Source organism: Oryctolagus cuniculus, chromosome 6, assembly GCF_051225735.1.
Source record: "Oryctolagus cuniculus isolate XC-2025 breed Fujian yellow rabbit chromosome 6, ASM5122573v1, whole genome shotgun sequence".
NCBI lineage: Eukaryota > Metazoa > Chordata > Mammalia > Lagomorpha > Leporidae > Oryctolagus > Oryctolagus cuniculus.
The window spans coordinates 31,516,546-31,544,081 of record NC_142872.1 but is presented as its reverse complement, the minus strand read 5'-3'; the positions used below and the strand labels follow the sequence as shown (position 1 = coordinate 31,544,081).

The following is a 27,536-nucleotide window of genomic DNA, read 5'->3' as shown; positions in this document are numbered from 1 at the left end:
CCACTGCTAAAGTAAGTGCCCAAGAATGGTGGTGTGCCACAGGGCCCAAGAGAGACAGGGGCAGGGATGGACCCTTATTAAGCCTATGGGCTACTTGGCTAGACAAGAGTCCTAGAAATTAAGTTTGTATGGGGAACATGGTCTTTTGTTTGCTAAATTCCTATAAAGACCCATTCATGCACACAAAACTACCAAATGAACTGAAAGTCAACCTTGTAAAAAGTCACTATGAGGTTCTGAGAAAAATTTTTGGCAGAAACCATGCTAGGGGCATCACTGGAAGAACAAGGGATGCAGCTCCAGCAACACCCACGGTCAGCAAACGACTTACAGGAGGCCTGAAACAGGAACAAAAGTGCAAGAATCACTTTTTAAAATCTTTGTAAAGGAAGGTGAGAAATTAGTCCTTTATAACTGATGGAGGCTTATTCAGTATACTTTACCATTTGTGCTACTAGTAACTAAAATGATTTCCCAAACTTAACACCTTTAACGTGGGGAGTGGGACGGGGACATATACTCCGACGGTCAAAAGCTCTCTTGTTAAAGCAGCTGCATACACAACAGCAAACTGCCTTACCCACTGAAGACAGCGCTGTAAGTCCCTTTCTTCAATGTGTGGAGATTAGAAAGGAATCAGCCTGCAGAAGGGTAACTGGCCCACACAAGCAGACCGGGGCTTCCCGCATCTTGCTGCTTATGGCACAGATTTAGAAACAGCAGATTCTTCAGGCCAGCACTGTGGCCTAACAGGTTGGGCCACTGACTGCAACTCAGGCATCCCATATGCACACTAGTTTGAGTCTTGGCTGCTCCACTTCCAGTCCAGCCCTGCACATGTGCCTAGGAAAGCAGCAGAGGATGGTCCAAGTCCTTGGGGCCCTGCATTCTGGGAGACCCAGAAGATGCTCCTGGCTCCTGGCTTTGACCTGGCCCAGCACTGGCTGTTGTGACCATTTGGGAGGTAAACTAGGCGATGGAAGATGTATCTCTCCCCACCTCCCATCTCTGCTTTTCAAATAAAAAAAAATTTTTTTTTAAATCAGGTTCTCTTTCTCTCCCCCTGCCTGACAAAACACAAAGTAAAGGAGTAGAGGGGCCAGCATTGTGGCAGAGTGGGTAAAGCTGCTACTTGAGATGCCGGCATCCTATATGGCCACTGGTTCAAGTCCTGGCTGCTCTGCCTCTAATCCAGCTCCCTGCTAATGCACCTGGGAGAACAGAGGATGGCCCAAACGCTGTGCCCCTGCCACCAAGGAGCTCCAGGCTCCTGGCTTCAGCCTTGCCCGGCCCTGGCTGTTGGGGCCATTGTGGGGATAAGCAAGCAAATAGATCTCTCTCTCTCTCCCTCTCTCTCTCTCTCTCTCTAACTCTGACTTTTGAAGAAATAAGTAAATCTTTAAAAAAAAAAAAAAAGTAAAAGGTAGAGAAAGAGAACTACAAGAGAAAAAGAGTGAGCACAGGCAGAAGAAGTAGAAACAAAGGAGGCGTGTGACAGCATCAATCAACCCTAGTTCTGACTCCTGCTTTGTCTGACTCATCATTGCTAGAGCTATCCCATAGATGGACTGGCTTATCACCCTATCCGGGCAATCACCCCTGACCCATCCACGATAAAATCTCTATGTAAAATAAAATCTAAGGAGAACCAAGCGCTGGCGCTTGAGGGCACCGACACTCGCAGTTGCTCAGAGAACACAGTCAAGCAGTGCAGAAAGGCTCTCAGAAGGCACATTTAGCATCGTTCACGCAACAGTGCACTGGGCAGCCCGGCGAGTGAGAAAGGCGCAAGGACTATACAACAAGGGGCGGGACAGAGGGGCCAAGGGAGGAGCAGACACAAATGCCAGCTCTTGGAGGGGACCTCTGGGTGACACCTGAAGGAAGAGGAGGACAAGTCGACCACATGACAATGTGCAGCGAAGGCCTTCCGAAGGGTATCGACGGAAAGGCCTGAGGCTGGAAGGCACCTATGTTCTAGAGAAATCTGCGAGCAGCGAGGCTCAGGCACAGCGAGGGCAAAGGGGAATGGTCAGAGAGGCAGCTGGCAGAGCAGGCCTGAACGCACATGGCCACGTAAGCCATGGTGAGGAGTTCAACCTGCGGGTGGGCCACTAGCCTACTGGTTAAGATGCCTGTGTCTCTCGAGGCCGGTGTTGCGGCGTAGCAGGTAAAGCTGCTGCCTCTAATGCCGGCATCCAATATGGGTGCCGGTTCAGGTCCTGGCTGCTCCACTTCCAATCCAGCTCTCTGCTGTGGCCTGGGAAAGCAGTAGAGGATGGCCCCTGTACCCACATGGGAGACCCGGAAGAAGTTCCTGGCTCCTGGCCTCAGATCAGCAAAGCTCCAGCCACTGTAGCCATCTGGGGCATGAAGCAGCGGGTAGAAGACCTCTCTGCCTCTGCCTCTGCCTCTTTGTAATTCTGCCTTTCAAGTAAATAAATAAATCTTAAAAAAAAAAAATGCCTGAGACTCACAACAGCCTGTGTGGGTTCAATAACCCACTCCAGGCCGGCACCGTGGCTCACTAGGCTAATCCTCCGCCTAGCGGCGCCGGCACACCGGGTTCTAGTCCCGGTCGGGGCGCCGGATTCTGTCCCGGTTGCCCCTCTTCCAGGCCAGCCCTCTGCTGTGGCCAGGGAGTGCAGTGGAGGATGGCCCAGGTGCTTGGGCCCTGCACCCCATGGGGAGACCAGGAAAAGCACCTGGCTCCTGGCTCCTGCCATCGGATCAGCGCGGTGCGCCGGCCGCAGCGCGCCGGCCGCGGCGGCCATTGGAGGGTGAACCAACGGCAAAGGAAGACCTTTCTCTCTGTCTCTCTCTCTCTCTCTCACTATCCACTCTGCCTGTCAAAAAAATAAAAAAATAAAAAAATAAAAATAAAAAAAAAAAAAAAAAAAAAATAACCCACTCCACTCCTCACAGTGCACTCCCTGGGAGGCAGCAGTTAAGGCTTAAGTAACTGGTTCCTAACACACACATTCAAGGCCTGGATTCAGCTCCCAGTTCCCAAGTTCAGCCAGGCCCAGCCCTGGTCAATGTGTGTATTTAGTAAGTGAACCAGCAGAAGGAAGCTCGCTCACTTGCTCTCATACTCTCTATGATGTGCCTATCAAATAACTTTCTTAAATCAGTAAAAGGAGAGAGAAGCTCCCTTAGCCTGGATCCCCTAAGAAGCCAGCCCAGATAGGCATCAGAATTCTTCTGCTGCTGTTTTCCGCAGAGCTGGCCTGTTGTTCTAATCTGCTAAGAGGCAAGAGAAGGACAGAGGGAAAGAGGGAGGGACAGAGAGAAGGAGAGAGAGGGGGAGATAAGGGAGGGGGAGAGAGATGGGGAGAGGAAGAGGGAGAGATGGGGAGAGGGGAAGAGGGAGGAGGGAGGGGGCAGAGGGAGGGGGAGAGGGAGAGAGAGATGGGGAGAGGAAGAGGGAGAGATGGGGAGAGGGGAAGAAGAGGGAGGGGGAGGGAGGGAGAGAGGGAGGGGGGAGAGGGAGAAAGAGAGAGCACACACAAGGAGGGTGGAGCATAGGGGGCTATAAAACTGCCAATGTCTGAGATGGAGACCACTGTTTCCCACCTAACACCAACAGTTCTATCAACGGCAACTGTGTGTTAAGTGCTGCCATAGACAGCTGTGCTATCTTCGAGGCAGAAAGCCTTGTGGGAGGCCAGTCACCCGCTCAAGAAGCTGGTGGTTAGCCTCTGGGCAGTGAGATGGGGCAGAGATGGGCAGGCACTCGCAAGATGCACTGCTTTTAGAATGACTTTTGAAAGTCCACACACCCATCAGTTCTAAATAGGCTGCAAAATCTTATGAATGGGTATGCTGAAAACTAAGACATCTGGATTAAGTTCAATAGAATACTGGCCAGGATATGAGGTCCGGTCTAATTCCTAGAGATAATTCCTAAAACGAGGATTCACCTCCAACAAGGAAACCAGAGACTGTGAGATAGACAGAGAGAGAAAGAATTTTTTTTTTTAATCTCTATCATCTTGCTATCCTGCATAGGCAGAAACAATTACTCCTTAGAGTAGCAATAGCTGCTGCAATTGTGTGCCAGGTACTTTGGACACAGCACTTCATTTAACCCTTCCAATGCTCTCAAGTGAGCACCACTGCCCCATTTTATAAATGAGGAAACAGAAGATGGATGGGGCTTGGCTAAGACCGCAGAGTCAGCACTGTGTGAGTTACAAGCCAAAGGGCTGGCACCAGACCAAGGTTCAAATCCTGACTCCAACACTTTTTGGTGGTATGAGTTACTTAACCTCTCAGTGCTGTGGTTTTCTAGTCTACAACTGAGGACCATAGTACCAACCTCCTAAGACTACCGAGAAGGTTCCAGGAACTAACACTGGGAAGACACTTTTTAAAGGTCCCTGGTATATAGTTTAGACTTCAACAGAGGTAGCATTACTATTCTTATGGTTCAACTAATTTTTTAAAAAGATTTATTTATTTACTTGAAAGTCAGAGTTATACAGAAAAAGAAGGAGAGGCACAGAGAGAGAGAGAGAGAGAGAGGTCTTCCATCCACTGGTTCACTCCCCAAATGGCTGCAACAGCTGGAGCTGTGTCCGAAGCCAGGAGCCAGGAGCTTCTTCCAGGTCTCCCACGTGGGTGCAGGGCCCCAAGGACTTAGGCCATCTTCTACTGCTTTCCCAGGCCACAGCAGAGAGCTGGATTGGAAGAGGAGCAGCCAAGATTCAAACTGGTGCCCATTTGGGATACTGGCACTGCAAGTGGCAGCTTTACCTGCTATGCCACAGTGCTGGCCCCAGTGGTTCAAATAATTTTAACATATTACTTTCAACACACAGGCTCTTCATTCGATGACACTCTGCAATGATATCTGCAAAGATAATCTTCTCTCAGTTTCTGCTCCACTAGCAGGAGACAGATAGAGAGGAGAGTAGGCTGGCCAGCGCCATGGCTCACTTGGCTAATCCTCTGCCTGCAGCGCCAGCACCCCGGGTTCTAGTCCTGGATGGGGTGCCAGATTCTGTTCCAGTTGTTCCTCTTCCAGTCCAGCTCTATGCTGTGACCTGGGAAGGCAGTTGAGGATGGCCCAAGTGCTTGGGCCCTGCACCCATATGGGAGACCAGGAGGAAGCACCTGGCTCCTGGTTTTGGAGCCGCAGTGCACCGGCCATAGCGGCCATTTGGGGAGTGAACCAATGGAAGGAAGACCTTTCTCTCTGTCTCTCTCTCTCTCACTGTCTAACTCTGCCTGTCAAAAAAAGAGAGAGAGGAGAGTAGGCTAAGAGACAGCAAGTGCAGAGACCAGAGGCAAATCTTAAAGGCGTGGACAGAAGTGTGAGAGCAGCCTGTGCGAATTCACAGTAAGGAAATGATGACAGCATATTTACAAGGACATTATGGACTGGTTAATAATCATGAGAAGGTGACAGACACAACCTGTCAAAAAGTAGGTCATTAGTTCAAGAATTCCCTACAGCATACCTGGGATGTCACATGGCCACTGCAAACCACCTTACCGAGCAGATAATGATACAGAAAGATGATTATTAGCTGTTAGCAGAAAAGATTATCAAACCAAACTGAGTGTCGTCAATCAGTACTATTGGTGTAATTTGCATTTCTTCTTTTTTTCATCTGTAATTTCTAAATTCTAACAATCAAGTGCTACTTGTGTAACCAGGGGAAAAAGCACAAGTTTTTGGGTTGATTTTTCTTTTTCAAATAAGCAATGTTATCCTGCGTGAAGAGAAAAGATGTGGAATACACCCTCAGAAGGCGGCTCACGGCGGGGGGTGCCTGCTGGCGCCGTGGGCTTTCTGAGCTAGGGAAAGCAGACATGGGCCACTTGTCCTACCTGGGTCTTGGTTACAGATGCCCAAACATTACTCCTGCGCTGCCGGACGCATGACTGCAAAGTCTGGGATCCTATACCTGGTTTCCGGACCTATCCCAGGGAAGCTTCTAGGTCCCTAATTGATGTTATAAATACAAAATTATAATTGGAGCTGTTCAAGTAACCCAGATAACATGCTCTCCTTCCAGGTCCCCAGATTTCTCTTCTAATAGAAATCACTGACCTACTTAGTTAAAGATCATTTTAATAGCATTCCCCACCCCAGCGACGAAAATGGGAGACTTGTGGCTTCCATCAGGTGGCCCCACTACAGAAGCAGAAGATCAGGCCAGGCAGTCCCGATTGGAGCCACTCACCAGCGAGCCGGGTGTTCTGTACCCACCCTGATCTGACAGTTCTTTTCACCCCCCTGGAAGCTAACACAGGAAATGCAACAGCAAAGAAGGCCCAGGCCAGTGCTGTTTATCATACTGGGACCACTTGCAGCCTAGACTTCCTCCTGGTTCTACCCACCCATGCACAGTCACCTAAAATCTTTAGAGCTAGAATCACCAAACTCTGGAAGTCTGTGTTGGGTCATTCCTTTTTTTTCAAAAGCCTTTGTTTTCCTCAGAATCAAGCTATTAGGGTTATCACTTGGACCCCTTGGCAAGGCCAGACGGGGATGAGAGAAGGGGCAGACACAGTGAAAAAACGAGAGGAATAAAAGCTGGAGAGAAAAAAAGCAAACACACAGAAGGCAGAGAACATGTTTTCTGCATTTGGATTGGGGTTTCAAGAATACAGAGTTCCCAGTTGAGGAAGAAGGGATTTTGTGTTAAGACCCTAACACTCCCAAACCATCGCTATTTTCAGCACATAAGAAAACTGTGTCTTTGTCAATAGTCCCTAAAATGCTTAAAGCTGAAACCCTCCAAATGCAACTCTCTCCATCATTACCAAACACCTGCTCCACTGTAGAATCAAAAGTCCCTCTTTTGCGCTCAAAACAATGCATCCACCTTCTGTACCTTGCACCCTTGCTGCCCACTGTCAACCAGGAAATTGTTCTCTCCAGCACGATCCGCACCAACGGAGAAAGACAGGACTAAAAAGAGCTCAGACAGAGCCAGCAGGCGCTGTGGCCTGACTGCAAATGAGTGTGGTACAGCCAGACCATCTAGAGGGTGACGGGCACACACAGTGCCACGTCCGAACTTTCCCGCACTCAAAGTGCAGCATTCCAGGGAGCTGCCAATCGCCTGAATGCACCCAAGGAAAAGGACGTGTGGCTCAAGAAGACCGAGGGACACAGCACCCACTCTCGGAAGGAAGAGGCTGCCTGGGCCTGGGGGGGGGGGGGGGGGAGGCGCTGGGGAGAACAGCTAAGGAGTGCTGGGTTTCCATGAGGGATGACAAAAATCTTCCACAACGAATTGTGGAGATGGATGCAAAATCCTGTGAATATTCTAAGAGCCGTATCCTGTATATGGAGGAACTGTGTGGCATGTGACTATATCTCGCTCAAAAAAGCTGTTTAAAAATACAGAGCTATCTACTAAGGAGGGCCCTCCAAGGGCTCTGCCCACTGTCACCTACCCCCACACTGTCCCATCTGACTGACTGAGGTGGCACAAAGATGTGAGTCACCCGTCTCCAGCCTGACATTTTACAAGTTTCTCATGTAAGATAATCATCAAAAAATAAATCCACTTTAAATCTTTCTTAAAGAGACCCCAACATTCGGAACCCAGACTTGTGAAAATAAGCAGATTTTCAGTTACGCTCCGCTGGTGATCATCTTCATGCATGAATTCTGTGCTGCTTCAAGCACAAAGCCCCAGGTCCTGTTGCGCTGTGATGGTATGAAGCTACGCTGGCCAGGAGAGGCGAGGGAGGTGAAAAGCCAGCCAAAGTCACATCCCAAAAGACAGGGAGGCCAACAGCTATCAGTTCCACTCCAATTTCCTATGCAACGAAGCAGAGCTTTCCTGCTGAGGACCTGATTGCAAGCATGCTGGCTATGTACACAGCAAACAGGATTTCTGTCCAGGGACAGAACCCGCTTGCTGCTCTGAATGGAGCTGGCAACGTGGTAGCTTGCTGACCTTGCACGTGAGCTAAGGGCGGGCGGCTTTGGGCAGAGGGCCGGGAGCCAGCAGCAAGGCCTGGCCAGCAGATGCACCGGAGTCGGAGGCCTGCGGATACCAGGGAGTCCATCCCCAGGGCCTGCCCTGGCCTCCGGCTCCTACAAAGCCATATTGTCCACAGAGGGAGTCGTGCAGCCGGTACACAGGCTGAGCCGGCTAGGGTAGGCTTTGTGTCAAAGTCAGAGACGGAAGCAAGAAACCCTTGTCTCTGAAGTGCCGCCTGCAGAATTTCTGAAGAATCCAACAGCAAGGTGAAAGCTGCATTGGTCTCCGGGTGGTGCCACCCTGGGGTCTCGGCGGCAGCAGCTGTGGTCTGCTCGGTCAGCCACCCAGCCTTCCTCAGAGCTGGGTGCCAGCTGAGATCACAACAGAGACAGGCATCAAACCAGGGAGGAGCTCTGCCAGAAATGAGTTGTCCAACAGCACCTCCAAGGCAGGAAGGGGAGCCCAGCTCCTCCTGCTCCAGAGCCACCAGCCAGCCTCTCTCCCACTCTCCCCAGCAACAGAGCTATGCAACAGCCCAGCCAGCTCATTCTGCTTCCTGAATGCTTTCAAAGACAAAAAAAAAAAAAAAAAAAGAAAAGGCAACATAATTACAGGCTCTGACCCCAAATGACTTTAACCCTGACATGAGGGGGCTAAGACTCACTGTGGGAGATCATTCACTCCCTCTTTGCCCAGGAACACAGCTTCCTTTCAGGAGCACCCTGCCCCCAGCGCCCCCCAGTGCTACAGAGGGGTCCTGGCTCCCAGGCCCAGCTCATGGAGCCACGGAATCCCAGTCTTGGAGCCACACCGGCAGAGATGTTCTGAAGTCGCCAGAGCTGGGACACTTCTGAAACACGCGCCATCGTTCCCTGACCTGCAGTGGTGCAGACAGCTTGCGACCCCTGAGATGGGCAGAGAGGCAGCCTGGCCGTGCACATCAAGGGAGGGCACAGAGCGCCGGAGGACCAGGGTGGTGCAGAGCCTCCTCTGGCCTAGTCAGACGTCACCAGTGCTCCAGTGGCAGCCCTCACCCCACAAACATCACCTGGAGAGGAGCCTGCAAGAAATTTCCAGGCCTGCCCCAAAGCTCATGGGAGCAGCCAGGGAAATTCATACACACATTCACTTTTAAGAAGCACTATCAGGGCCGGTGCTGCCACAAAGCAGGCGGTAAAGCCTGCGTGCGACTTGGCATCCCATATCCGAGTGCTGGTTCCAGTCCCAGCAGCTCTGCTTCTGATCCAGCTTCCGCCAAACACCTGAGAAGGAGGCAGAAGACGGTCCAAGTACTTGGGACCAAATGGAGTTCCTGGGTCCTGGCTTTGTCCTGGCCCAGACCTGGCTGTTGCCGCCATTTAAGGAGTGAACCAGCAGATAAAGATCTCTCTCTCCTTGTCACTCTGCCTTTCAAATAAATTAATTTTTAAAAAGAACTATTAACTGGCCGGCGCCGCGGCTCACTAGGCTAATCCTCCGCCTATGGCGCCGGCACCCTGGGTTCTAGTCCCGGTCAGGGCGCCTGATTGTGTCCTGGTTACTCCTCTTCCAGTCCAGCTCTCTGCTGTGGCCTGGGAAGGCAGTGGAGGATGGCCCAAGTGCTTGGGCCCTGCACCCCATGGGAGACCAGGAGGAAGCACCTGGCTCCTGGCTTCGGACCGGTGCAGAGCACCAGCCATGGCAGCCATTTGGGGGGTGAACCAATGGAAGGAAGACCTTTCTCTCTCTCTCTCTCTCTCTCCCCCTAACTCTGCCTGTCCAAAAAAAAAAAAAAAAAACTATTAACTTACAACAAGGACAATCTTGTAATGACAAAAACAAGTACAATACCTACAATTATCTCATCTGCTCCTCACAATGATATTATAAAGTAGGTATGCACTCTCTACCCTTATACTCACACTGCTTTCTGCAGGTTCACCTCCAGAGGCCAGTGGGCAAGTCCTCACCCAAACTGGCCAGGATGACCCCCTGGTCATTGCTGCAAAACTCTTCCGAAGTCCTTCTCCCCACCGCCACCTGCTGCCGCTCCCCACTCTCTTCACTGCATGCTAGTGGCTTGCCACCATTTCTCTGGTAGAGTCACTTGGAGAGTGACTCCATGCCCACATTCAACCCAGACAGATCACCTCAGAATCTGTGGGAGGTGACGGGGGCCAGTGCTGCCTGCATAGCCACGCACCATTCCAGAGTGCCTGGATTCAGCATGCGCCTCGGGCTCCTGACTGCAGCAGCTTCCTGCAAGTGTATACCTGGAAGCAGCAGGTGATGGCACAAGGACTTGAGTTCCCACCACCGACGTGGGAGAGCCAAGTACAGGACCTGGCTCTCGGCTTCAGCCTGGCCCAGCTCCAGCTGTTATGGGCATTTGGGGAGTGAGCCAGTGCACGGGAGATAGCTCTCTCCCAGCTTTTCAAATTTAAAAAACAAAGACTCTCTGAGGGCAAGGGCAGCCGCCCCTGGACAGCTGAGGCTGGGACCCATCCTGGGAGTCAATTCACTCCCAGAGCCTCAGGGACCACCTGGGGGCACCCAAGCCTCTCCCTGTGGCACCCATCTCTCCAGAGCTCTAACCTGGGCTTCCCATTCCCTGTGGGTGTCTCCACGTACATGTACTATACGAACACCTCAGCAAGGACAAAGCTTACTGAGGTCTGTATCCCTACCAGATGCCACGTTTCCTTCTGTTGTGGTATACAGTTCCGCCACTCCCCAGTGCTGAAGACAGAAACCCTGAAGACATGCTGACCCCCTCCGGCTGTCCTCAGCCACCTCCCCTCGCTGTCACCTCCGCGTACTCCTCACTCATGCCAGCACGTGTTCCCTTCTGCAACGTGCATGGATCCCACATTCTACTCTAACATATCAGCATCTGTTAGAACATTCAGTGACTCTGCTGAGCAAGGCAATTAGCAGCAAAGTGTACCCCCTGCCACACACACTCTGTAGTCCCTGGCACACAGCCACCTACCCACAACACTGGTCTGAGACGCACATCCTGCCCCTCCCTTCCTCTTAGGCACACGGCCACACAGACAGGGTCCATTCTCTTGCATACGTCTGACTTGGAACAGTTTAAGCAGAGAGCCAATGTCATATCACTGATGAACTTTGGGACTGTTTTAAGTAATACAACAATAATACTCTTCAACTTAATGATTACTTGAAACTTTATTTAGAAAAATAATTGCTGGGGTCGGCACTGTGGTGCAGTGGGTTAAAGCCCTGGCCTGAAGCGCTGGCATTCCATATGGACACCGGTTCTAGTCCTGGCTGCTACTCTTCCCATCCAGCTCTCTGCTATGGCCTGGGAAAGCAATGGAAGATGGTCCAAGTGCTTGGGCCCCTGCACCCATGTGGGAGACCCAGAAGAAGCTCCTGGTTCCCGGCTTCAGATCAGCGCAGCTCCCGCCATTGCAGCCATCTGGAGAGTGAACCAGCAAATGGAAGACCTCTCTCTGTGTCTCTACCTCTCTCTGTAACTCTTTCAAATAAAATAAAATAAATCTTAAAAAAAAAAAATGCTAATTGCATCAAACTGAGATTTCTGAATGCTATTAGAACGTTCCCTTTAGGGATAAACGTATTTTTTTAATGAGTACACTTTTTCAAAGCAAACACATGGTGGAAGGTGGGGAAACGTTAAAGGAGGCCTTTCAATGCCTCATCTTCGGGAACGCTGCCTCTCTGGCTTGATGAGCCCTCCCCCACCTTCTCCAGCGGTCTCTGCTCCCTCCCATGAGACCCTTTTTACTGCCAGCAGCCATCCCCACTCAGCTGCACACTGACTGGGTCTCCCCTGCCTCCTCACAAACACTGAGCACCTAGGAAGCAGGGCTGTTCCTGCTCCATCCAAGAAATCCCACCAGAGTCATCACAGACAGCAACATGCTGGCCCAGGCACTGCAGTACAGAGCACAGGCCATGTAGCAGGACCCTGCTCTCCACTGGCACTGGGCTCTCAGGAAGAAGCAGCCAGAGATGGAACTCACACCAGACAGCCAGCCTGTCCCCATCCCCAGGAACGCCAGCGCCCACAGCAAAGCCCCCATGACTGACGAGGTGTGCCCACTGGCCCGTCACCCACAGCAGGTGCATGGCCTGCTCTAACACCTGCCACGTCCCTGACTCACGCTCATCACCACACAAGGGAAAAAACATTGACACTCCGGGGTCCTCCATGTATGGGATTCCTAGGCTCAGCTGTGCGTTGTTTTAGGGAATGATTTGTGCTGTGGCTGTTAATCCCAAATTTAACAACGCATACAAATAGGAAGAAGGAAATGCAGAAAATCTAAGTGTTGTTTCATTCCAGAGACCACTCCGGAATAAACTCTTTATAAAGTGAGTTTCTTTCCTACTCTAAAATCATGATTTATAAAATTCAGTTCACTCAGAGCTTTTCAGAAACATCCGTTAAATATTTATCTAAATGAAAAATGTATTCTCCCTTTAGCCAAGCACTTTCTCTCCTAAGAGTTTGTCCTATAGATCTGCTCACTCACGTGTCTCATGCCAAGGGTGCTGGGATGCTCAGCATTGGAGAAAGACTGGGAAGAATCTAAATGCTTATTAGTAAGGAAATGGTTAAATTATGTTCTATTCATATGATGGAATACAGTGCCAAATGAACAGTGATTTAGCTCTACAGGCACTGATGTAGAGTGACATCAAAAATATACATAGATTTTTACTACACCCAGGTTTTATTAAAGATTAGCATTCACAGAGTCTGCAGGGTCGGAAGGGCGGTTGGCACAGAACAGCTGAATGCTACATTTTGTGTGTGTGATATACAAAATAAGTAACTATGACATCACTTGATTTTTCAAAAGCATCATCTCATTTCATCCCAACCACTCCAGAACAGCGGATTTCCAGACTAAATCAAGCTGGAGCATGCACTGTGCGTTAAGCCTCTGCCTTTGACACCGACATCCCATGTAAGTTCCAGTTTGTGTCCTGCCTGCTCCGCTTCCAACCCAGCTCCCTGCTAATGCAGCAAAAGATGGCCTAAGTATTTAGGCTCCTGTAGCCCATATGGGAGACACAGATGGTAGCCAGTTGGGAAATTAACTAGGGAACGGAAGATCTCTCTGTCTCTCCCTCTCAAATAAATCTTTAAAAAATAAAATATATTTAAACAAAGAAAACTCATGTATAATCCACCCATCTTATATACGTTTATGAATATATATTTGCTGACACATGCGTACATTGTACCTGAAAAACTCCCAAAACACTGGTAAAATGTTGCCTGCAGAAGTTGGGATGGAGAGAAAGAAGGGGTGGGTGTGGAGACATTCACATTCCTTTGTGTTCCTTTTGAATTATGTACCATTTACAGGTAGTACCTGTTTAGATAAGCTTTCTAAAAACAAAGGTAGAAATGAATTAAAGCAAGTGTGCCTTTTTTAATTGTATTTGCTTGGCTGATACTCATTGTGTACACACGACCCACAGGCGTCACGCTAAGATGCGCAGGCAGCCGCGTGTCAAGGCTTTGGTCCTAGCTGCTTGACCGTCTCCTCGGCACACAAAAGCCAAAGTTCCATTCCGTGTGCCTGGAAATCTATCTAAAGTCTCCCAGGAGGGGTCGGTTCATACATTCATAGTGTTCAAATCAGCATGCCGTAAGCTTCAAAGCAGATCTGACCGCGAGATCAAATGAGTTTTGAAACCTATCGGTGGTGTCGCTACAAACCCTGCAGAACACGGTTTATTTTGGCTTTTCGTGTGTGGCAGCAGCAGGACTGGGAGCACGGCTACTGTCTTGGCCCAGTGAGGCCACCTAGTTAAGGTTTGGGCCAAATCCCAAACCCCTCAAACTTTGTCCATCTGGCAAGGATGACACGCACCCCCCCACACCCAACCCCAGGAATCTCCTCTTTCTAAATATAGTCGGCAGCTGTCCAGGCCCTGAGCGTACCCTCTGCAGCCTGCTGTGCCTTCCAACCAAGGTGAAATGAGCCAGACGTAAACATGCGTGACAGCTCTGGCCCGCACTGCCAAGCTGTTTTCCTTACTATTTCCTCTCTTTATCCACGCCGGGTTGACGCGGAAGCCCCGGTGACTCTGGCCACCAGTGCTGTTCTCACCCTAACAACAGACACCATTTCCTTTTGCGGTCCCTGAAATGTGAGTTAGGAAGAGACCGTTAGATAGGGGCCAAGGCCCATCCCATCTCCCATTTTACCTGGAAGAGCCTACAGCTCAGACAGGATATCATGCAGGTTCCAGGCTAATTAGGACACATCCAATTAACTGTAATCTTCTCTCTGCCTCCCTGTGTGTGTGTGTGTCTCACTGCCCACCAACACCAACCCACCCACACACACACACACAGACACACACACACACACACACTCCCCAGATCTCTTCCAACTCTGCTTCTTTCAGAATCAGTGTCAGGGCCTACAAGAAGGGGCTGTTGAGGAGGCTTTAATCGCAAGATTAAGCCTCAGGATCCTACTCAAAGGAGCACAGCTAACGACTCACCACAGGGACATAAGCGACTGAAACAACGTCAAAAAGGTCACAGCACTGCAGACCTGCACCAACTCCACACAGAGAAATCTGTGCCACAGAAATGCGGGGCCCCACACACACCAGCAGGGGGACAAACCGTCGGCCCAACTGTCTCTGAGAGTGGGAGACCCACTAACAAGTCACTAACAGGAACACACAGCGTCTGCCTCTAACACACAGGATTCACTGGAGCAGCAAAACACAGATCCATGTAGCATAACCCCACTTGCGAAAAAACCCTGCAGAAAAAGGATCCTGCAAACAGCACACCAAACCAGTGACAATGGTTAAAGACGGGGGTGCTTCACTCTATGCATCTGCACTCTTTGATTCTTTTATGAGAATGCATTCATGAACTGTGTCTTTTTTTTTTTTTTTTGTCTTTGCATGGTAAGATTAGGCCATTCATTCATACCGCTAGTTCCCTCCCCACTCCATCCAATTTTTTCTGTTTCAAAAAATAGCATCATCACTCACATAATTGCTCAAGCCAAAGTCATTTGTGACTTCTCTCTTCTCTCTCATACTCCACATCCAATTGAGCAGCAAATCTCACGGGCTCAACTCCCCGTGGCTATCACCTCTGATGCCAGCACTGTGGCCCAAGCTGCCATCACCTGTTACACCTCACCCGTGACTACAGGCTCCTAAACTGTCCCGCTGCCCTACTACATCTGGAGCTTTTCAAGCACAAGTAGGATGACGTCACAACATCCAATCGCTGCCCACTGCACACAGAACAAAACTCAACATCCTCTCTACAACTCAAGACTCCTGTGACCAAGAACCTGAATCCTCACCCATTCATTAGCCATCACTCTGCTCCAGCCCCACCTGGCTTCACTCATGGTCTCCAAGGCCCTGCGCTCTCTCCCCCATCATGACTTCTGAGACGTTGTGGGCTTTGGGCCACATGGTAAGAGCAGGGCTCCATACATGTGGAATCAAAGTCTTCTTTGGTGGCTGTTCCTATCAGAAGTTTTAATCTAGACACTTGAATGGTTAGCTGGGCCCGACACTGTGGCATAGTGGGTAAGGCTGCCACCTGCAACACGGGCATCCCATATGGACACCAGTTCGAGTCCCAGCTGTTCCACTTCTGATCCAGCTTCCTGCTAATAACCTGGGAAAGCAGTAGAGGATGGCCCGAGTCCTTGGGCCCCTGCACCCGCGTAGGAGACCTGGAAGAAGCTCCTGGCTCTTGCCTTTGGATTGGACAGAGTGAAACAACAGATGGGAGACCTTTCTGTCTCCCCCTCTCTCTGTTTGTAACTCTACCTCTCAAATAAATAAATATACATACACACACATATACATACACACATATATATATATTAGAGTGAACCAGCAAATGGAAGACTTCCCTGTTTCTCTCTGTCTCTCTCTGTCTGTCTCTCTCTCTCTCTCTCTCTCCACCAGCTCAGGAGTGGTAACGGTTCTTCCCTGGACAGTGCTTTTTTTGTCAGCTCCGGCAGTTTGGAATCAATGCCTTACACCAGGCAGCATTAGCAAGTCCAGCCTGGGACACCTGCCCTGAGGGGTGCTCCCGGGCCTCCGCAGAATATAAACTCGAATCACAGCCTCATAAAAGCCACCTCCTAAATCCTGAGCTCTTGAACCGGATCAGCAACACACATGCGAGGCTGAAGCAAAGAGAAGCTTCAGAAGTCCCCAAGAGCACAAATAGAGGAAATACTGTGAATACTGCTCACTGCATCATCGAAAATCTTATGATAAAAGGGAAAAAAATGTTTGAACAGACAGTTCAGCAAAGAACGTGCACCAATGGCCACCAAATACATAAAAAGGTGATCAGCATCATTAGTCATCAGAAAATGAAATTGAAACCACAGTAAGACAGCACTAGATTTGAGTCAAAAAAGAGATAATAACAAGTATTGACAAGGTCATGGAGAAATGAGAACGCTTAAATTTTGCCAAAAAGGAATGTAAAATGGTACATCTGCTGTGGAAAAACAGTTTTGCAGGCTTTTTCAAAATTAAACATAAGTTTAAATTGAGTATAATCTTAGGGGCAAGTGTTTGGCCTAGTAGGTAAGATATCCACATCCCCTATCAGAGTGCGTTTCAGTCGCAGCTTGAATTCCTATTGTAGCTTCCTGCTGGTGCAGACTCTGCAAGGCAGCAGCGATGGTTCAGATCACTGGGCCCTGCTACCCACGTGGGAGACCTGATTTGTGTTCCCAGATCCCAGCTTTGGTCTTGGCTAGGGGCCATTTCAGGCATTTGGAGAGGAAAGCAGTGGACGGGAGGTGTGTGCATATGTGTGTCCATGTCTATGTATGTGTCTGTCTCTCAAATTAAAAATTTTTAATTAACATTAAAATCTAACATAAATTTACCATACACCCCAGAAATTCTACTGTTAGACATACACACCAATGTTCCTAACAGCATTATTCATTGGAACCAAAATCCAGAAAGCACCCAAACATGCATAAGCTGGTGGTGGATGAACAACTACAAGTTCACACAAAGGAATACTCTAAAGCAACAAACAGGAACAGGAGGTGCACAGTACACTATGAGTGAGCTTTAGACTCATGCTAAGTGCAGACGTCAGACGCAACAGACCACACATCCTCCGATTCCACCCAGCTTGGACTTTCAGAGAAGGCAAATCGACAGAGGCAGGAAAAGGAAGATCAGTGGTTGTAGGAGGCTTCAAGGTAAGGATGCGGAGTGCCTGTGGGGCACACTAAGGGCACAGGGGCAATGCACTCAAGGTGGAGACCAGTGATGGAGGCTCCAGCCCGTAACTACAAACCGCTGAGTCCGACACACCACAGGCGAACTTCATGACATGTCAATTGTAGCTCAATAAAGCATTTAAGAAAAATAATCCCCCAAAATACACTGACCACAAACAGCCACTTTGAAAGGAGTAAATAAAAATATAATGTTCTTATGAGAACCACCTGTGATAACCCGGCGTGTCATCTCCAGGTGCTGATGAGCATTCTAAGGGGCAAAGAGAGAGAGGGAGAAAAGGCTTTTTTTATGACTGTAAAGGAGAAAAAAACACAGTCTTTGTTAATGATCGCTGTCAAAAATTAAAATTCAATAATAAGATATTAAATCATACAAAGAAACTGAGTTAATACATACTAGAACATGGATGAACCTTGAAAACACTATGCTAGGTGAAGAGAGGTAACAATGAGATATTGCATGACTCCACTTACAACAGGGACCTGGAAAAGGCAATGTGGCAGGGACAAAGAGAGGGTCCCAGGAGGGGTGGGGAGGTAATACTGAGTGGGAGAAGAGCTTCCGTCTGGGTGCAGAAAACGTTCTCAAAATAGAAAGTAGCAACATTTACACAATACTGTGGATGTGTTTCATGTCGCTGAATTGTACGCTTAAAAATGGTTCTGAGGAAGCTATGGGTTGTATGTACTTTCTCGAAGCTTTATAAACTCAATAGTAAGAAAACAACCCAATGTAAAAATGGGCAAAAAAACTGAACAGATACCTCAACAACAAAGAAATATAAACGCAAGTGAGCATTTGAAAATATGCTCAACAATATCTGTCAACAGGAGCTGCAGATTTTTTTTATTTGACAGGTAGAATTATAAACAGTGAGAGAGAGAGAGAGACAGAGAGAAAGGTCTTCCTTCCGTTGGTTCACCCCCCAAATGGCCTCCAAGGCCGGTGCTGAGCCAATCCGAAGCCAGGAGCCAGGTGCTTCCTCCTGGTCTCCCATGCGGGTACAGGGCCCAAGCACTTGGGCCATCCTCCACTGCCCTCCCGGGCCACAGCAGAGAGCTGGACTGGAAGAGGGGCAGCCGGGACTAGAACCCAGCGCCCATATGGGATGCCGGCGCCGCAGGCAGAGGATTAACCAAGTGAGCCACGGTGCCGGCCCCTGAGCTGCAGATTTTTAAAAATGGCAGTATCACTACGCATCAATTACAATGGCCAACATCCAAACCGCTGACAATGTCAAGTGCTGGTGAGGACACAGAGGGGTCGACAGGAAGTCTCATTCCCTGCTGGTGGCAATGGAAAATGGTGAGCCATTTTGGAAGACAGTTTGGCAATTTCTTGCAAACTACAAATACTCTGCACATACGACCCCAGCAATCACAGTCCCTGGTATTTACCCAAATGAGCTGAAAGCATGTCCACACTTAAACCTGCAGATCAATGTTTCTATCAGCTTTATTCCTAACTGCCAAAACTTAGAAGCAACCACAACACCCTTCAAGAGTCAAATGGGCAGAAAAATTGTGGCACTTCCATACACTGGAATATTACTCACTGATAAAAAGTCATGAGTTTCCAAGCCAGGAGAAGATTTGGAAGAACCTTAATGCCCCAGTACTCAGTTTAAAAAAAAAAAAAAAAAGCCAACCTGAATAGACTACATACTGTTTAATTCCAACTACATGATGTTATGATTCTCTGGAAAAAAATAAAACTAGGAAGACAAAAGCCTCAAAGATTGCCAGGAGCTGGAGGCGGGAGGCAGCGGAGGCATTCTGTGTAACACTCCAAGGGCAGATCCGTGTCATAACACATTTGTGAAAGCCCACAGGATATACAACACAGAGGGAACCCTTAATGTAACCTGTGGACTTCTGTTAACAATAGCAATGCTGGTTCATCAACTGGAAGAAAGTAACACCCCTAGGCAAGGTGTTAAAAACAGGAGGAAACCAGAAGGAATGGGTATGAGGAGCTCTACAGACACTTTCTGCACTGGATTTCCACTCTGTTTTTCTGTAAACCCAAAACTGCTTGAAAAGACAAAGCCTGTTAGTTATTCTTTAAGGGGGTAGGGAGTAGAGGCCTAAGTCAGTCAGTGGGTTGAGAGCTACAGTTTATTCAGTCCAACAGAGAATAAAGTGGAACACAGAGGAGGGATTTTTTAATTTATTTATTTTGAAAGTCAAGAATACAGAGAGGGGCTGGCGGTGCAGCTCACTAGGCTAATCCTCCGCCTGTGGCGCCGGCACACCGGGTTCTAGTCCCGGTCGGGGCGCCAGATTCTGTCCTGGTTGCCCCTTTTCCAGGCCAGCTATCTGCTGTGCTCCGGGAGTGCAGTGGAGGATGGCCCAGGTGCTTGGGCCCTGCACCCGCGTGGGAGACCAGGAGAAGCACCTGGCTCTTGCCTTCGGATCAGTGTGGTGCACTGGCCACAGTGCGCTAACCGTGGAGGCCATTGGAGGGGGAACCAACGGCAAAGGAAGACCTTTCTCTCTGTCTCTCTCACTGTCCACTCTGCCTGTCAAAAATAAATAAATAAAAATTTAAAAAATAAAAATGAAAAAATAAGAATACAGAGAAGAAGAGACAGAGATCTCCCATCCACTGATTCACTCCACAGATGGCTGCAACAGCTAGTGCTGAGCCAGACGGAAGTCAGGAGCTTCTTCCAGGTCTCCCAGGTGGGCAGCAAAGGCCCAAACATGTGGGCCATGCTTTGCTGCTTTCCCAGGCCATCAGCAGGGAGCTGGATACAACATGGAACAGCCAGAAACAAACTAGCACCCACGTGGGACCACAGCACCACACATGGTGCTACACCCTAACGCCAGCCCTGAGAATTTTTTTTTTAAAGCCAATGTTATATTTACACTACAAAATCGTAAGATTTCCTTTGCTGTTGTTTGTATTTGCATGACTAATGCTCTAAATGTCAGTGTTGCAAATTACCACCTTTTACAGCTTATTAGGAAATGCCTTTTCTTCCTTTTATTAGCAAGTGGCAAACCAAAGGAACTGGGAAAAACCTTTTGTGACCTAACCCCATACCCATTTGCACCATTAGGATTTTATGAGTAATCTAATTACTCCTAAACAAAGCAGGGTGGTGTCTAACATGCTTCAGGAATTAATGCTCTTTGAGAAGGCCCCAGCTCATTATTACAAAAAGCCTGCACTAAATCTTTAGGAGGTTTAAAAGGTAAAGCATGCAACTCTGGCGTTGATTTTTTTATTCTCACTTTAACGGGCAAAGAAGAGGACTCATGCACTTTAACTGAATCACATCCAGAACAGCATTTTGGCCTCTCTGTTCAATGTTCCATGATCAGTGAAAAATGCATCCCTGATCATCACTCAGATCTACCACCCCCCAAAATAAATAAATAAATAAATAATGAATATGTTGCTTTCCAAAGCCAATACACAGTCAGCTGCCACTTGCATACTCGTCTCGCCCACAATGGTTCTTTCACCTCGTGATGGCCAGAGAGCTACAGAACTTCAGAACACAACACAAAACACCAGCCAGTCTTCCCCGCCCAGGGCTCAGAGCCTGCAACACACCTGGGACAACATTCTCCCTTAACCTAGTCCCTGCTTTCATGGTCCACTTTCTAAGGTCTGGATCTGCGAAGAACCTGCATCTGACCTGCCGGTGTCTTTGCTGACGACACTGGAGAGGGATGGTCCAGAACAGGCCCTGCTGCCCACTGGCAGCTGCAAACCTGGGCTGCACCACTTCCTCCTGGGGTGACTCTGAGAGGCATCTCACAGGGGGATGAGAAGTTCTTACAAGACCATGTGTGGACTCAGCACGTGGCCCAGCGTTGTAAGTGCTCAGGGGAGGAGACCTGCTGCTGCTCCTGCTCCACTGTCCCTTTAGAGCAAGGGACCCAGGACAGAGACCTCTGAATTACTAACTGCCTGGAATGCAAAGAAAACGGAACCTCGTCTTCCAAGGGCCTCAAGAACGTGACAGACTGAACTAGAGAAACAAATACAGAACCCCGTGAAAGAGAAGCATTAGGCAGCAGGATGCCAACCGCGAAGGAAGGCTTTACTCAGTATCACACATCCTGCCCCAACGCGACTGCAAGTGCAGAGGGAAGGGGCCGCGTCTGCACGCAGCCAAGCGCCACAAACTTGAAGGAATCCACTTCCTGCTCACTGGTGTGGAACACAAAGGCACATCGGAGCTTCTTCAGGCCCTGGAACCCGGCTCAGTGTTTGGGTCCTCATTTTTACTTAAACCTCCTCCAACTGGAAAGAGAACAACTTATCAATTAAAAATGTCTCTACTCAAAGTACAGAAATCATGAACTCTATGCCTGAAGCTGGTTACCACTACCTAGGCAAAAATGACTAAAACTGTACTTTTGATGTCCACAATAGACAAATCTACAGAGACAAAAAATCTAGGAGTGATTACCTGGACTACAGGCAATGGGAAGAAACAGGGAATGACGGCTAACGGGGTGACAAAAATCTCTAAATTGATGTGATGACAGCTGAATAACTCCATGACTGCACTAGAAACCAGCAAAGGGGCCAGCACTGGGGAGCACTGGGTGCAGCCACCACCTGTGACGCCCTCATCCCAAGTGGGCACTGGTTCCAGTCCTAGCTGCTCTACTTCCAATCCAGCTCCCTGCTATTCCACCTGGGAAAGCAGCTGTTGATAGCCCAAGTCCTTTGGTCCCTGCACTCACCTGGAAGACCAACAGTTCCAGGTTCCTGGCTTCAGTATGGCCTAGTCCCAGGCATTGCAGCCATTTGGGGAATGAACCAACAGATAGAAGGTCTTGATCAATTGATCCCCCCTCCATATCTTTCAAATAAATTTTTAAAATAATTTTTAAAAATTAAAAAAAAACACATTGAATTGCATGCTCTAGATGGTTGAGTCAAATGGTCACATAAATTATATCTCAATAAAATTGATGCATATTTTTAAAATTGCTTTTCTGCCTCCTCCCTTAGATTATTAGAGTAAGGCTGGGGCTGGCACTGTGGCACAGTGGGTTAACGCCCTGGCCTGAAGTGCCGGCATCCCATATGGGTGCGGGTTCTAGACCTGGCTGCTCCTCTTCCAATCCAGCTCTCTGCTATGGCCTGGGAAAGCAGTAGAAGATGGCCCAAGTGCTTGGGCCCCTGCACCCACGTGGGAGACCCAGAAGAACCCCTCGCTCCTGGCTTCGGATTGGTGCAGCTCCGGCCATTGCGGTCATCTGGGGAGTGAACCAGCAGATGGAAGACCTCCCTCTCTCTGTGTCTACCTCTCTCTGTAACTCTGCCTTTCAAATACTTTCAAATACTTGAAAGACAGAGTTACACACTTGAGTCATCTTCTACTGCTTTCCCAGGCCACAGCAGAGAGCTGGATTGGAAGAGGAGCAGCCGGCACTAGAACCAGCACCCATATGAGATGCCGGCGCTTCAGGCCAGGGTGTAAACCCACTGCACCACAGCGCCAGCCCCTAAAATAAATCTTAAAAAAAAAAAAAAAAAAAGATTAGAGTAAGGGTACTGTATCTCAGTAAGAAGTTAAACTTAAAGAGGCATACCCCCAGCAACAAATCCAGAAATAACTGTCTAGGTGACAAGAAACATAGTTCCTGAAAAACCCACACCACTCCTCAAAACCAACAACCTAATATATTTTATTTCTATGAAACCACATCTGGTTTGCCATGAAGTTCATAAGACTGCCAGACATGAAATTGAATGCATTCTGTTAGCTTTTCCTAGAAGGCAGAGAGGCATCAGCCTGGCCACTGAGCTGGGGGATGTGGGGGTGTGGGGCGTCCTCCAGAATGTTATTAGGAATGCAAGAGACAGTAAGAGACCTATTTTGTTCCTTTTTAACTTGTGGAGCCTTTTTTGCCACAACCGCAACTGGAGAGAAACACTGTTACTTTCGCACACACACCCTGAGCCTGCCCAGAGGAGCCACACACCTACCTCCTTCACCCAAGACATAAACGCACCTCAGTGCTTAAGGATTCTGCTCAGAGAAACACCAGGTCCACGGCCACCCTGCACGCTGCAAGGTGTGAGCACTAAAGACCACTAACGGACCATGTGGCCAGCCAGGCCCCGGGCCAAGGGCTTTCTGGGTATACAGTTCTCCCTCAGTCCCTAGAGCAGCCCTCGAGGTCAGCGCGGCCACTCCCAGGGACGAGGGGGAGCTCAGGCCTCGGATGTGCCCAGAGTCCAACAAGCACTGAGGGATGGGCTCACGACTAGAATGCAGGAAACCCCGTTTCCAGCCTCTCTCTGTGGACGGAAAAGAAAAGTAAAAACTGACTCAAACACACAGACTCTTGACCGAGAGAGCGGTTAATCAGCCCAGAGGAAGTGGTCTCGGTCGAACGAGTCCCCACAGAAAAGGCCAGGCCAAAGCAGCACCGGAAGCAACTGACCAGGAGTCACCAAGACTCCAATCCGCATCAAATCAGCACCATCTCCACAAGCAAGAGAAGATATACGGCCTAGATTTGTTCAAAGATGCATTTGTTTATTTGAAAAGCAGAATTAAAGAGAGAGAGACAGAGGAGCCAGGAGCTTTTCTCGGGTCTCCCAAGTGGGTCCAGGGACCCGAGCACTTGGGCCATCTTCTACTGCTTTCCCAGGTGTATTAGCAGGGAGCTGGATCGGAAGTGGAACAGCAGGGACTCGAACCGGAGCCCACTGGGATAGCAGAGTCTCAGGTGGCAGCCTTACCTGCTAAGCCACAACGCCAGCCCCTGGCCTAAGTGATCTTACTGCGTCAGTGTCCAGAGCAAACGTCTGAGTTCCAGAGAAAGACTTCAATAGACGCATCCCTACGGAGTCCACAGATTTTAATGAGACTGTCAAGGGGATTCACGAGACTAACGCAGGCCAACACTGACCTGGAGGACAGTGCCGCTTCAGGGTTAAATGCACTACTGGCTTTGGGACTCAACCACTTTTGCTGAAATACACGTAACTGCTGTGCTGCTGCAGGCAGGTTCCGACCTCTCTGGTCCTCAGTTTGCTCGCTCATAAAGTAGAAGAAACCAGAGCACATTGGCAGTCCCTGCAGGGTGGCTCCTGTGCCTCTGACACACACCCAGGAACCCTGAGCCCCAAGATCTGCAAATACGAGTCACAAAATCACTATAAAATAAGATACATCTGGTAATAAAATAAAATCCCAAAACCTGAGAGTGGCAAGAGACTGTGGATCATCTAGACCAACATGACTTAATAATTACGTATTTATTTTTAAGTTGTACTCGGAAAAAATGGGCTTCCTATTTACAGTAGTGTTAAAGACAATCTGAAAAAAAAAAATTCACAAATCCTAACGGAGCAGCACACAATGCGGCAAGCCCCTTGTGGTAATGGAACACCTGAGGTCTAAGGAAACCGCGACGGGCTCCACCCTCCTAAGAGGCCACATGACTGCTCAAGTAGGCGTTAACAGTAGTCCAGGAGCACACTGGCCACAGAGCTGGATGGACAGAGGCCAGAACACCCCGTTCCCCATCGGTCTTCTCCCCAAGGTACAGGTCTGGTTCATTCTATTAGTCAATTTAATTATCTCTTGAACCAGGTCACAGCAACGTTTCTTCCCACCCAAACAATTCTTGACTCCCCAAAATAGCAGCTGGCAAATGGCCAGTCACCCACAGGCGCCCTCCTCAGATTCAAGTCCAAATTCCAGCAGCCTTGGCCCCAGGGTTCCACTCGGGGCAGGCGGGGTGGGGCAGGACGAAGTGGTCTGCCTGGGCAGGACCTCCTTCTTGGGCTTGCAGAAGACGAATCGGGTTCCAAAGCTCGAGCCCACTGCAAGAGCTGCTGACTGTGGGCCAGGGCTTCCCCCAAGCTTCCGAGTCCTGGCGTGCCGAATGGAGAAAAGCACACGAGATAATTCCTGTGTGAAGTGGTGCCTGCCATGGATGGCGTATGATGCCAGCCACAGGGGCGGCAGACACACCGCGGCTTCCTCAGCCTCTACAGCGGGGCCCATTAAAGCTGGCCTGAGGTTCAACCAAAATTCCCAAGCCCAGCCTGCAAGTGGGCTCCTAACGGACTCCAAACCAGGAGTCACCCTGCTCCCTGAACCCAAGGACAGCCTTGATCACAAAGGAAGAGTGCATTCCCGTGCTGCAGGTCAGGCCCCAGCTGCGGCAGACACCTTGTCCCTGAGAAGCCGGGACACATCACACTCCTGGGTTCACTGCACCCCAGCAGCCACGAGCCACCCTGGCGTTCCAGCGTGGCTGTCCTTGTTTTTAGAAGCAACAGGCTCACAAGAATGACACCCCGGGCACTTGACTTCGGTCAGTCTCATTTAAAGAGGCCTAGGGACAATTCTCACGGCGTGCTTCCTGAAGCAGCCTTTCTGGGCTGAAGTCCATCCCAGAGGCGGGACAGGCAGAGTCCAAAACAATTCCACAATCTGTGGGCCTGCGCGTCCACACCAAAAGATGCACTCTCACTACGTGTGAAAAGGTAGGCTGGCAAGGTTTTCACCATTGCAGACGCTGGGCCCCACAGCACCCTTAGCAGGAAGCAGAAACTCCGGCTTTGCAAAAGTCAAGCAGGATGCAAATGTCATTGCTCTCCTTACACCAAAAAAGGGGAGAAAGCAAAAATGCTTTCAGAGAAGGCCTGAGAATCGTGATGGGTAGTTGAAACAGCGCCTTTCTGCGCGAGTACTAAGGGCATTCCTTCTCCGGTCTTTGCGTTTTTGCAGCATAATGAGAGAGGCTGATAGGAGAAGACAGAGCGAGAGAGGGAAAGCGCCGGGATATGCTCATTCTATTTTTAAACCCTCGCCTACGGTTTGGAGTAAAGGAACACTCTGATTCTGAACTCCCACCCCTGTCACCTTCTGCCGAGCACAAGATTCCGAACCTGCACACGTTCAGGGCACTGCCTTCAGGTCGGAGGGTTGCCGGCTTGCTCAGACACCCCTGGAAAAGCGCGCTAAGGCAGCACCCCGCCCCGAGAGCCAGCGGCCCTGGCCAGGCTGGAGCTGCGCGCCGGGAGCGCGGCGGCCCCAGACTGTCCCTTCCCGAGTGCGGGCGGCTCCCCCTCGGCCGGGTACCCGGCGGTACGCAGCTCGTCCTCGCCGGGAACCAGAGTCCTGGACGGGACCGGCTGTCCGGCAGGCTACAGCGCGGGGACCGCGAGTCCCGCCCCGAGACACCTGTGCGCGCCCCGCCCGCGCCACCCCCAGGCGCCACCCGCGTTTGCGGAGCCGCGGCCGTCCGCGAACGCCCAGGACTGCGCGACAGGGCGCCGGGCTCGTGGGACGGGGCTGGCCCGCCGCTGCACGCCTGGTCCCCGCCCGGGTGGAAGCATCGACGCCCGTGCCCGGCGCCGCGGGGACAGACCCCGGGCCCACCCCGCCCCCGGGCCACTCACTCTTGAGCGCGCTGATGAGCGACTTCCCGTCTTTGATGAGCTCCTTGATGAATTTGTTGGTCTTGTCCAGCTCCGCTTCGTGCGACTTGAGCGTCTCTCGGAAGTGCGGGCTGTCGAGGCAGCAGTCGCTGAACTCGAGCGCCGGGAGCCCCATGGTGCCCGCGGCGCGCAGCCGGGGGCCGCGAAGTCCCCGCGGCCCGGGCGAACCGGCGCGCCGAGCACGCACGCGGCTGGACCCCGGCCGGCAGCCCCGACGGCCCGCGGCTCCACAGGTGTGGCGCCGGCTCGCCCCCGGCGCGGTGTGTGTCCGCGGGCTCGTTCGCCCCCCAAACCCAGCGAGGGACCCGGGCGACGGGCGGCTGCGAGGGCGGCGCGGGGCTGAGCGGCGGGCGAGCAGGAAGCGCTGCGGCGGACCCACAGCGGCGCGGGGAAGCGAGCGAGCAGGAGCGAGCGCGGCCGCCGCCTCCCCGCCTCCTTGGCTCAATAGCTCTCCGGCAGCCGCGAGCGCCCTCTCACAGCAGCCTCAGCCGCCCCGCCGGCGTCCGGGCCGCCCGAACCTGCTAGCTATGACCTCATCCCCGCCGCACCAATCAGCGCGCGCCCCTCAGCCCGACCCCCGAGGCCGCCCGGGGCCGCCCTGCCTTTCCGTGGGTTTGACCCAATCAGAGGAGGCTGGAGGCGGGGCCTGGGTCCGGGGGCGGAGCCCACGCCACCGCCTAGGTCCGCAGAGCAGACTCCGCCCCCTCCCGCCCGCCGGGTGTTGCAGACCCCGGAGCCCTCCGGGTGAACGCAGCTGGACTGGGGCCCCCGCCACCCCAGACCTGGCCCGCCTGCTGCGCACCTCCTTCGGAGCCCGAGATGGTGCGTCGGCAGGTGTCGGGAGGGGCGGAGGAGCCTCCCTGTGGCGACCATAAAAACCTG

General features: G+C 50.7%; 1 protein-coding gene across 9 annotated transcripts in view; it reads right to left on the bottom strand.

Annotated features, from left to right (window-relative positions):
* The window catches only part of ARHGAP26 (Rho GTPase activating protein 26), a 448,382-nt gene extending 421,212 nt beyond the window's left edge, over positions 1-27,170 (bottom strand). For 5 of the 9 annotated variants that reach the window (XR_016236252.1, XM_051844367.3, XM_051844371.3 and 2 more), the window contains exon 1: positions 26,616-27,164. Coding sequence is in view for 7 of the 9 variants with exons in the window: in XM_051844367.3 (XP_051700327.3) it covers positions 26,616-26,769 (154 nt within the window). In the remaining 2 variants the exon portion in view is untranslated. Of the gene's footprint in view, positions 1-26,615 lie in introns of all 9 variants that reach the window. The other 4 variants (XR_016236253.1, XM_089336015.1, XM_051844368.3 and 1 more) reach the window with 3 other exon arrangements.
* Positions 27,171-27,536: the final 366 nt, after the last annotated feature.